Source organism: Pteronotus mesoamericanus, unplaced genomic scaffold (assembly GCF_021234165.1).
Source record: "Pteronotus mesoamericanus isolate MK-2021 breed Mesoamerican mustached bat unplaced genomic scaffold, CSHL_Meso_final contig_173, whole genome shotgun sequence".
Lineage (NCBI taxonomy): Eukaryota > Metazoa > Chordata > Mammalia > Chiroptera > Mormoopidae > Pteronotus > Pteronotus mesoamericanus.
The window spans coordinates 16,867,747-16,879,974 of NW_026555072.1; the positions used below are offsets into that span (position 1 = coordinate 16,867,747).

At 37.2% G+C, this 12,228-nt stretch overlaps 1 protein-coding gene across 3 annotated transcripts in view; it reads left to right on the top strand.

Annotated features, from left to right (window-relative positions):
• The window catches only part of DMD (dystrophin), a 1,878,371-nt gene that overhangs the window by 1,369,396 nt on the left and 496,747 nt on the right, over window positions 1–12,228 (top strand). For all 3 annotated transcript variants that reach the window (XM_054566574.1, XM_054566573.1, XM_054566575.1), the window contains one exon: window positions 6,045–6,199. In XM_054566574.1, the coding sequence (XP_054422549.1) occupies window positions 6,045–6,199 (155 nt within the window). The remainder of the gene's footprint in view (window positions 1–6,044; window positions 6,200–12,228) is intronic.

The following is a 12,228-nucleotide window of genomic DNA, read 5'->3' on the forward strand; positions in this document are numbered from 1 at the left end:
CAAAGTGAGAGAAACCACTCTGTGGGCCTTTCTGTCCATAAGTATATTAGGATCTTGTTTTATAATTTTCCAAGCAATTTGATTTTGATTTTGATTTTGAGCTCATGACAAACCTACTTCATGAGCAGAAGTAGCAGCCTCATCCTATTTACAGACAACAAAACCGCAACTTAACAGGTTAAGGACCTTCTTAAAATCAAACTGCAACAACAGTGGCCAAGCAAGACTACCTGGGAAGATGCCTTTTCATTACCCTGCACTGCCTTTCAGGAAGCACCTTTGAATCACAGTCATTCAAAAATTTAAAAATCTAGTTCACCTGGAGCAAAAGTTATTTCACTTGGAGGTGAATATCTCAAAACGTATTTTATAAGAAAACTTAATACTCAGCCTTCCGTTTTTAATTATTGGTCTATGTACTCACATTTATCTTCTGAATTAAAGGGAGCCTTTTTTTTTAAATAAATCTTTTTTTAAAGATGAGAAGGGAAGGAAGGGAGAAAGAGAGGGAGAGAAACATCAGTCAGTTGCCTCTTGCACATCCCCAGTCCAGGATCGGGCCCTGCAACCCAGGCATGTGCCTGGACCAGGAATCAAACCGGCGACCTTTCACTTTAAGGGACGACACCCAACCCACTGAGCCACACCGGTCAGGGCAGGGAGCCTTTTAGAGCTTCCACCTTTACTCTGCATTCAGTAGAGGCTCACCCTGTGGTAAATATATGCGGTTCGTTAAAAATGGTAGTAGTAGCAGTAGTAGTACTCGAGGAGTAGTAGTAATTGTAGTTGTAGTAATGATGATGATTATAGCTAACATTTATTTAAGGCTTCAGATATGCCAGGCACCATTCTGAGTGTTTTCCTTGGATTTCCTAAACTAACCCTCATACTAATCCTTCAAGGTAAATAGTGTTAATTCACCTGTTTTAACAAAGGAGGAAACTGAGGCACAGAGAGGATAATTAACTTTCCCATTTCTCACATAAGTCGTGAGCGATCTAGTCAGGATTCAAACCCAGCAGACTCATTCTGTTGCCTAGACTTTTAACTACTCTTTCTGTTCCTCCATTGTTTTCTCCCATGAAAGGTCAACATCCCTAAAAAGAATTCTTACCAATAAAAAAAGTGAGAGAAGACCAACATTAAAACGGAAAGTTTTTAATACTCAAAATTCTTGACATTGATTCAGGTTGTCCCATACTCCACTATGATTTTTATGCCTAACATACCAAGCACATACTGCAGCAACATCATTTTAGCTTAGAATATAAAATATTTCTTTCCTGATTGGAGCCACAGTCTTTTGGGGATTTAGCATTTTATATTCTTCATAGAGCACACACATGCGTGCCCACAAAATCCTCTTTTTTTAATAGGCTACTGCTCACAGTATTTTAAATTTCTTCACACACCATGATCATCACACAAGCAATTCCCCGTAGTGTATATTCCTTTGTAAATGGAATTCAGAAATAAAGAGTGTGTGCGTGTGAATTCTATTATATTTTTGAATTTACACTCCTTCTGTGGTCTGGAGTTATCCCAGTAGTAAATTTCACAGTAGTAAGCAAAGCTGGTCAAGGTCATTGTTCCTGGCCTGAACGGCACTTGTTCAAAGCCCAAGGTGGTCAACATAATACCTTAGGAGGAAGGAAAAGCAACCTGCTCTCATGAAGTCTTTAAGACGGGAGAGAAACAAAGCTGTGTCTGACAACCTTTGAGTTTGGATAAGGGCCTTAGCCCTGTCAATGTTAGTCAAGGTCAGTGGTTTTTTTTTTCTTTTCAATCCTACATTCTCGCAAAACCTACGCAGTATTCAGTGAGGGTTAGCACTCAGTCAAGACTTTCCTAGGTATAAAAATCTAAATCTCAGTATGAATACAAATCTGAAGAAAAAGATATCGAGCATGTTTGCCTCTCAGCATTAAAGTATATGGAGAAGCTGTGGTTTGAAGCCAAGCCTCACTCTTTTACTACTTGTTTACTATGAAATCTCTAATTTAACTTTAGCTTGCTATTTCCTTCAAGACTTTGGAAAATTCTAGCATACTTTGAAAACATACTTTTCGGTATGTTTTATGATCCGTAGATTAGAACCAAAGAGTATATATCCTCTTATATCTAGACTTCAAATAGCAACCAATGGGTGAGGGATGGCCTCCAAGATTATTTACCTTTCCTAGATAAAAAGAAATGACTTTACTTACTTGTTAAATTTTTAATTTATATTTTATATTCTTGTGTGTGTGTGTGTATGTGCTCTGATGTTGGTTCATAATAAGTATTTCATTAACAACTGCATCCTTCTTAAAAAGGAATTACCTTGGGAAAAGGTAACCAAGTCATTGGTCTACGTTTCGTGGATCCTTATGCTACCAATTCGAGATTTAATAGATGACAGATTATGAACTCTTCCTTTAAAATGCAAATAACACTGTGGGTTTGGCTTCAGTGAGGAGGAGAAGGCAAGGAGTGGTGATTTTGTACTATTACAAAAACAGAATTTAACCTAGTATATTTGAAGATCTAATTTGCTTTATTAAATAATTTATGAATCAGGTGGCATCTCATCTAGCATCTAGAAAGGCACTTGGAGTTGTACAAAATGAGAGGTTTTCTAGAAAGCAGGGTGGGGCCCTGGAGCTATTTACAAAAGAAAAGAAAGGATTAGTTTTAGAACAGGGCATCTTCTTTTGGGGGAAAGGCAGCCTGCAAGCGTCTTTATCATGCAGATTGCCTCTTCTTTTTATGGGGGGAGGAGAATGGAGAGGGCCCACAGGACAAGTTACTTCTTTGGTGTGGACCAGAAAATTCCAGACAGTTGATTAAGATTATATTTCTGGGAGAGAAAGAAACAGCAACCAGGTTAGATATTAAATCTAGGTTTGATATCACGGGCTTTAGCACAAGTGATGCCATTTTAGGGATGTGGTTTTCTCTTTAACGTTAACCTAGGAAATTTCTAGAAAGGGAAAGCCCTTGGGGTATGTGGTTCACCTCAGAAAGGCTTTTGCATAGTATGAGGATTTGAAAAGTGGAAAATAGAAACCCTAGAGCTTGAAAAAAGGAGTATATAAGGAAAGGCAAGCATTCCTAAAGGACAAATTTTAATTGCGTTGTAGTACAGCCTATAAAAACTGTCTCTTTTTGCTTTCACAGCAAAAGTTATGGCATTGGCTTTAGCTACTCAGTATTAGTTTGGTTATGTGGGTCTGTTTACTATATGCAATAAATACAATTATTTTGTTTGATTCTAGAATAGGATGTTCTAGTAAAGTGAGAAATGCCAGAGTATATGCAGATTTTATATACATTTCCAAGGAAGAAGAGTCTACCCACAGATAGTGAAACTATGCTAAAAGCACTAGTATATGACTTTTATTACTATATGAATATCATAGTCACATAAAAGAACAGTTATTAAAACAGAAATGATTACTCTTTTTAGAACCATCAATTATTTTCAGTTTCCTCTATTGCCCTTCTAGCTCATAACTATGTATTCTTACAGATTTAAGAAATACAATGTACATGGAAATTATGTTCTACTTAGTATTTATGATTTCTGTGCACATTTACTGCATAGGAGTCTGCTGGGTTGATGTGTCATGTTAGTTTAATGTCCTGTCATTAAACATTGAAATTATTTATCTTTTTTCTTAGTAAAGATCTTTATTCCAAAGATGTATTTATTTCTCTTCCTTTAATATTTGATTAGGGAAAAATACCAAAAGCAAGATTACTGGGTAAATGGAAGTAAATATTCGTATGTCACTTGATATGTATTGCCAAAGTGCCCCAGTATATATTCTTTCCCGCAGTAGTACATGAATGTGCTTGTTTTACCAGTCTTTCTAGCTTTGGACTGCATTTTTTTATTAATTTAATTGATGTCACGTTGAGCCATCTTGATTTAGTATTCTATTATTCTAATTTTTTTGAAAGGTAATTTTTTTTAGAGTTTACAGTGGAAAGGAGCTTATTAATGAAAGGGTGAAACAGAGAGAAGGCTACTCCATAGGCACAGCAGCCCCTTCTAAGTGAGATTTATTTCTTTCAATGAGGTTCATTTAATGGAGAGATACGGTGTTCAAGAAGGAGCAGAGATATGCAGGATTTTTCCAGGAGACTTCTGGGAAGGAGTCAGGCAGCCATGTTGTATCCTTATATAGACTTTCCATTTCCCATGATGGTGTTCTTTAGTATTGCAAGGAGCAAGCATATAAAGAAGCTAGGGGTTGCTGCAACATGAAATTAGTAACTGTGTTGGATCGAGCTAGTCTTTTGCTGCTTTTAAGCCATAAATCCATTGGAGGTTGGTCTTTTTCTTTTTCTTTTTTTTTATAAAAACATTTTATCCCCTCCCTTGTTTGAATTTCATGTTCCTATTCTTTTGTCCATTTATCAATGGCTCAACCCAGGCATGTTGGATTTGGCATACCTGTCTCAGCAATTTAATAGTATCTTAATGCTTACAAGGCTTCTCCATGAACTGACAGCAACGCTTAATAGAAATTTGGAGTTACCATGCTTCCAGATAAACTTTGCACTGGTTTATTTTTTTCTTTGATGTATGATATTTCAAGTGATGAAATACACATTTTGATAATACTCAATTGCCAGAGACAAAGAAGAAAACATTTCATTTGGTTTAGAAAGATTTCTACATATGTAATTTATTCTCATTTTAAAGTAGGTAATTTTTAAAAGAATAATGAATAAACTGATCCTTCAAAAAAAAGTTTGTAACTGGAATAACAGCACTGTTCCTTTGATGTTCAGTGTTTTCTGGTGCAGCTTTAGTCGAGTGCCAGCAGATGGCACTAATTACATAAACAATTCAACAAGTTAATGAAGAGGGAAAGAAATATAGGAGGGTTTTTTTCTGTTCATAGTTGGTATATGTCACATACTCAACAATTATATGGGGGATTATTTTTATAGTTTTCTATCTCCCTTGATAAAAGCAATTAAGCTCAGTTGTTTTCCGATTAATTGCTACTAAAATGAAATACCTGGTAACAGTTCCTACTCAACATGCTGCATTTGAAACATTTTGTCGTGAAAAGTAGGTTAGCTTACACTGTCATGATTGACTAAATCACATGGTAGGTTAAAAGTAGTCATGTAGACATGTCTCGACCTAAGGATTCAGAAGTTACCTATGAATCATTTTAAGGTTTAATCTTTTTTTTTTTTTTAAGAGACAGATCTTAGACTGGCTTTGTCCCCTTGGCATTTTTGATTGTTTCTTTTTTTAAGATTTTATTTATTCATTTCTAGAGAGAGGGGAAGAGAGAGAGAAAGACAGGGAGGGAAACATCGATGTGTGAGAGAAACATCGATCAGTTGCCCCTCGCATGCCCCGAGCCAAGGACCTGGCCCACAACCCAGGCATGTGCCTAACTGGGAATCAAACCAGCAACCTTTTGGTTTGCAGGCCGACGCTCAACCCACTGAGCCACACCAGCCAGGGCTTCTGGTTTAATCTTTATACAATTTTGTACTAGGTTTTTTGTGAGCTTTTCTTAGTTAAATTTGTTGGGGTGACATTGGTTAGTAAAATTATGTAGGTTTCAAGTGTACAGTTCTCTATATATAATGGAATACTACTCAGCCGTAAGAAAAGATGAAGTGCTGTCATTTGCAACAACATGGATTCATCTTGAGAATACCATGCTAAGCGAAATAAGTCAGACAGAAAGTCAAGAACCATGTGATTTCACTCATACGCGGGATATTAAACTGAAAGTCATAGACACAGACAACCAGTCCTCTGGTTACCAGAGGGAAAGGGGGTTGGAAGTAATAAAGGGTAAAGGGGGTCAAATATATGGTGATGGAAGGAGATTTGACTTTGGGTAATAAGCACACAAGGCATTATACAGATGATATACCAATATTTTTTTCATTTTTTAATAATAAGCCTGTGTTATAAATTGAAAACCATCCAATAAATAGTTTTTAGGAAGACAAAAAAGAAACTTCAATTACAGATTTCAGAGAAAACTGATATCCATTCTCTTTCCCATATGCATCTATAGCAGTTGGCCAAAGACCTCCGCCAGTGGAAGATAAATGTAGATGTGGCAAATGACTTGGCACTGAAACTTCTCCGGGATTATTCTGCAGATGATACCAGAAAAGTACACATGATAACAGAGAACATCAATGCCTCTTGGGCAAGCATTCAGAAAAGGTACGAACTATATTACTTTGAAAACTGTTGTTGGCTCTCATGATGACGTGGTGACACTGGATGGGCCATGCAGGTTTGTTTTCCCAGTCTCGCTAAACCAGCCTCGAGAGGACCCAAGAAGACAAAACTAAAAACTCACAGGTTTGTCCAAGTCCTCTTATTTTAAAGATGAGGGACCTGGTGAAAACATGATTTTCCCAAAGTCACAAAAATAGTGACATAACCAAGAGATGACGCAAAACCGAAAGACTGATTTGTAGCTAAAAGAATCATCTATCAGTCTCCTCTGAGACTCTACCCAAAGAAATACTGTTCTATTTCATCATGGCACATGCTGCCCCTACCTTAATTTGACAAGGAAGTCACTTTGGAGTTATAGCTGTGTAACTCCTAATGGGTGCCACCATTGTGTCTCACTCTACACACCCAATGGGAAAATCTGTGCAGTGTAACATCACTCATAACTTCATTTTTTATAATATATCTATGGAAATTAACAGCTCTTAGAGACAGCATCTCCTCAAACTAGGTCCTGTCTCTTTATTCACCCTCTTAACCCCTTGTGTTTGCCTTTCATCAGCATTTATCCTAATTATAAATGAAAACCTGAATTATGTAACTAATTGTTTCATGTTTGTTATTCACATTAGTCTAAACTCCCTGAAGATATAGGCTATCTTTTTTATTTGACAGATCCTGAACCAAGTGATATAATAGGGCACTGGCAAATATTTGTTGAATGATGATGGCTGTCTTTGCCTAATGAACAGCTAACTTGTTCATGCTATGATAACTTCAGGATTATTGGGTACTCATTTTAGTTCTGTCAGAAACCAGTGGCAAAAATCGTACCTATACAATGATGAGGAAGACCACCCTGAACAGTAAATGAGTTCTAGGTGATGATGTCAATTACTGAAGAAGTCAGTTAGGTGTCCTTTCACAAGCAGAAAAGGTCGCCATCAAGGGAATAAAACAAAAAACAGTTTTTGCACTAAGACCGGAAACTTAAGAGTAATGACCTATTGATATATGGAAACTAAGAGACCAGAGAAATCTTGAAATGGAGTTGGAGATTGAAGAGTGAAAACAACTGCGAAAATGGATTAAAGCTGGGGTCTCTGGGGGAACAGAGCAGCTCTAGTCCTGAATTCCAGACAGTGGGTGTTCATATGACCATGGAAAAGAAGATTCACCCTGAGGTTGGGGAGCTATATTTGCAGGTCTGTCAAAAGTACCCTAGTTGAGAGAGGGCCTCCCTTCAATGGCAAGGTTTGGACTCTGTGCTCGCCATACAGATCTGGCATCTGTCTGTTCAATTCAAGGACGGCCAGTCGGCTCAGGAAGACTTATTCCTGTGCCATCGATTGATATCAGAGTCAATAGCTGTATCTCAATGGGAAATACCTGCTTTTCAAAGAGAAGCCTCTTTAGAAAAGCCAATTAAGACCAGAAATTAATTTGGTGGATTTAGACATGTAAACTAAAGAGGAACTAAAAAGGAAAGCTTGTTTGTGGTAAAAAAAAAAAAAAAAAAAAAACCCTAAGGCTTCAGGGGAGGTCTCTCTCATGAACCCTGTCTTACTGGCAGACCCGTGTCTCCACATTCTCATGCTCCTTGAATCTCCAAACAGCTATCTCAGTTCTTCTGATCACTTTATTAAGGTCTTCGCATTCATCAGAGGAAGGGCTTCCAGTGTATATTTTTTGACTTGGTCCCTAAAAAGCTACCACTTAAAGAAGGTATGTCATTATTTCTCTCATGGGTAAAGTAAAATAGAATTACATTTTTTGTTGGCCCATACAGAACGTGCAACTTGCCAAGTTAATTTTGACTCACGCCCCTAGAGTCCTTCCTTATTCCTTTCTCTCATGTACTCTGAAAATTCATCCACTTGCGTAGATTGTCTGCTAATGACTGTCCATTTTATACCATTGGCAGCTGAGAACAATCTCTTGAGTTTCAGGCCTGCATATCCTGATGATTTCTTTTCATTTTAATGTCACTCAGGAACTTCAAACCAATAGCCCTAAAGGGAATTCATCTTTGCCCTCTTTCAACCTTTATCTCCAAATGCCACCTCTATCTCTTCATGTGACCCCCTCCAGTGAACACTACTACAACCCATTCAGTTGTCCAAATCAGAAGCTCATGCTTGACTCTTTTTTCGTAACTCCAATAGCTAAGTGATTACAAAACTATTTACTGCCTACATAGATTTCGAATCCAGTCCCTTCTCTTCATCCCTGCTCTTCGACTCTCATGTCTTTCCTGAATGACATCATTCACCTAACTGGTTTCCCTCCTTTTAGTCTTCTTACTTCCCATCCATTCTCTATATAGAATGCAGAATGATCTTTCTAAATACACTGTATTCATATCTCTCACCCTTCTCCCAGTTTTAATGCGTCTATTGGCTTATCCATTGTTGTTTGAAGGCTATTCGCACTCCTGTAAATGACTTCAAGGTCTTGCATACTTTGGCCTTTTCCTAAAAGTCCAGCCTAGTTTTCTCCACTCTGTCTTTTTTCCCTTCCCCACAGCAACACAATTAAGTAACATGGAGCTATTTTCATTTCCTCATAACTATGTCCTGTCTTCTCAATTACCTATGACCAGGTCTCAGTGTAAATGCCAGTTCCTCCAAGAAGACTTCTCTGGCTACCAACCCTAAAACCCATGCTCTTTGGGCCCTTTGCTATAGTGCTTACCTCCCTATGCTGGAGTTAAGTGTTTGCTGGTCTCATTCTCCTATGAGGATACTGACTCTGTAAGGGTATGCACATTGGCTCCTACTCCCCCATATTGCTTAGCACTTAGCGTGACACAAAGTAACTAGCCCCCAACACTTTTGATTAAATAGATAAATGAGTGAACAAACAATAACTACTAGTGTTTTTGTAGGCCAGTAACTCAACACAGAAGAAGAATATGTCCGTTAGGATGGCCTTCAGTTTCAGCTAACAGAAAGCCTAAATTCAGTAGCTTGCCTAATAGAGGTCTATTTGTCTCTCTTAATGAGAAGTTCAGAGATATGCAGATGGTGATGGCTCAATGGCTCAACACTGTCGTCCCTAAAGTCTCCAATGTTCTTGGCATTTTCCTCAGAACATGTCATTCCAGCCAGAAGAAGAAGGAGAAGAGACAGTGTTTGCACCAAGAGAGCAACGGCTTTCCCAGGAACTTTAGGGCCAGAACTATGTCACAAAGCCACCATTTTAATGGTTCCTAGGAATTGGGGTGGAACCATCCAACAACGAATGTCAAAGGGCATAGAAAGAATAAACTGATAAACTGGCATGCTGTCGCTGGAGAGCATTAAGTTCCCTGAAGAGAGAGCCACTCAAAGCTTTGAGTAAATACAATATATTCATGCATCCATGTATTCATATACAGTATATTTTTACACTATATTCACATAAGGTTGTAATAATAATGGACCATTGGGACTTAATGGTTGTTCTGAAAGGCTATGAGAGCTGTATTCTCTATTAACTAATGATACCTTTACATTAAAAGGTCACATTCTATACGTGCTGTGTGTGTCAACTGCACAGAATAAACCTGGCTACAGCTTCTCTTATTTTACATTCTTATAGATCTTGTACTAGATTTGCTAAAGAACAAGAACACTCTTTATGTGATTTTTTGTATTTTGACCTTTTAATGCAAATATCTTGCCCAACTACACCCAGAAGCGAAGTAACATCATCCTCTTCCTCTAGATTTGTGCTGTCCCGCAGGGTAGCCACTGGCCACAGGTGGCTATTTACATGTAAATTCACTACAATAAAATTTAAATTTTATTTGCTCCATCTCCTAGGCCATGTAGCAAGTGCTCAAGAGCCACACTGTTGGGCAGTGCAAAAAAGCAGGTTGCCATCATCACAGAACATTTGAGAGAGTCCTGCCCAGGGTTGTCTTTGTCTACATTCACCAAAGCAGATTAGGGCACATTTATAACAATCTCATACTCTAATACTTCAAAAGGAGTTTTTGCCAAATTTTATAAATAAAAAGTGTTTTCAAGCACAGCAGTTCCCATTTTCTTATTTCCTTCTTTCTACCTCATGTCTTCTATTAGTCCATTTTCTAGAGTTGGTGTTTAAAGTCCCCGAAACTACAACTATCATAGGACATAAACATTTTCACTTTGTTGTGAATTCTATAAACATAATTTTAAAATGAAAGATTATTTATATTGATATTTAGGTTATGGAGAAAAAAGTATCTTTTGTCTTTGAAAGTTATCTCTAACCAAGATTTTTTACATAGAACAGACTCTGTGGAAAGCATTCTGATTACATCATTCCTCACAGTTCAAGTTTTACTGCTGAACACTAATGCATTGCCTAAACTAAAACTTTCGATTATATGAGTAAATAAATGCAAAACTGTTGCACTTTTGAAAACCTGTTTAAAGTAATAAAACTTCAATTCAGTTTGAAATTGTTGAATGTTAAATAAGATATAAAAAACATAACTTGGAAGAACTTTACTTTGATATCATATATTAGTAGGCTGTATTTTCAAGATAAACTCAAAAACAAAAGTCAAATATTTTTTTTAATACTTTAGTGTTCAAGTTTATGAAAAGGTCAGAGAAATCTTCAAACTCTATGCTGGCTTTTATAAGACCTTTATCGCTTTATATAGATACACATAAATACCCTGTAGGCCTAAAAGGAATTCATCCACCATTCATGAATAAAAGAACAAGTTACTTCTCAACTCAATTTTGTAGTTTAACAATTCAGATGAGAACAGATCATTGCTGTGACCTATGTAGGAAAATATTTTGTTTTAACAATACATATGAGAACATAGAGCATTGTTGTGACTTGCGTAGGAAAATATTTTGTTTTCCTGATCCTAGTCCTCACAGAGCACATGTTAACATATACAGGCAGAAATGTGGGCCTCTGCAAATTCATTTCTTGCTCTTCAATCTCTATGAACAGATATGAATTGGTGAATGAGATAATATTTGATGTGATATTACAAATTATTGTGAGAAGCCTCTCAGGATTAGATTTCAAGGACTGCCATCTGGCTGATGACTTTATGATGACACTGTCATGAGATTTCATTTCCTTATTTCTATTCTAGGATCACTCTTTAAACAAGAAATGAGCATTAACTCTGAATTGTCTGTCTGCTTCTATATGAGGGCTTCTGCAACTACCAATGAGCAAGGAGCAAACAGATCGAGGGGAGGGCTGGCCCTAGTATCAGAAGTTTCAACATGGCTAAAAGTTCCTCACAGAAGCTCCCAGATGCCTGACCAATCTCTCTAGGTTCTTAGAAAAACACAGCATGTATGTAATGATACACTGTTCCTTCACTAATATTACAGTATTCTCCTGTCCTCCCTAATAATGTATTTCAAATTTTAATGATACAATTAATAGTTGATAAATTGAAAAATTATCCCCTGCGTTCTCGATCTTTGGAAACCATGAAGGAACTTCTTGCATCTCTGTTTCTAGGTCCTTTCTCTTCTTCATATTAAAAAAAATGACCAAAAAAAGGAAGGGGAAAAAAGCTATGGATCCATTAATATGTGTGCAGCAGAGAGCTACTCTAACTGGTTACTGGATCTCTTTCACACTCTCCAACATACTCTTTTAGTAGTAGTTTGGCTTTCTTACTTTGGGATCTTCAATTTCTTCTTTATTCTTTCTCCTCCCTTCAGCCACCCATCACGCTCAAGTCTTCCTCTCCCTAAAAGAACTTTTTTAGGATACCATCTTCTCTCTTGCTATGCTTGTTTGCCCTTAGCATCCAATTGTTTGAAGCTGTAATTGACACTACCATTTCCTATTCTTCAGCTTCTGGTTATACTTTGGCCCACTCTAATCTGGCTTCCTCAGACACACCACTTTCTGAAACCAAGAGCTCCCTAAGCTTGTCAGTGAATGTTATAATTGCTAATTGCCCTATTTTATTTATTTGCCTACTTTATTTTAACATTGATCTTGTCAATGAACTCTACTAGTTGAAATGTTCCTTTCCTTGGTTTACAGAA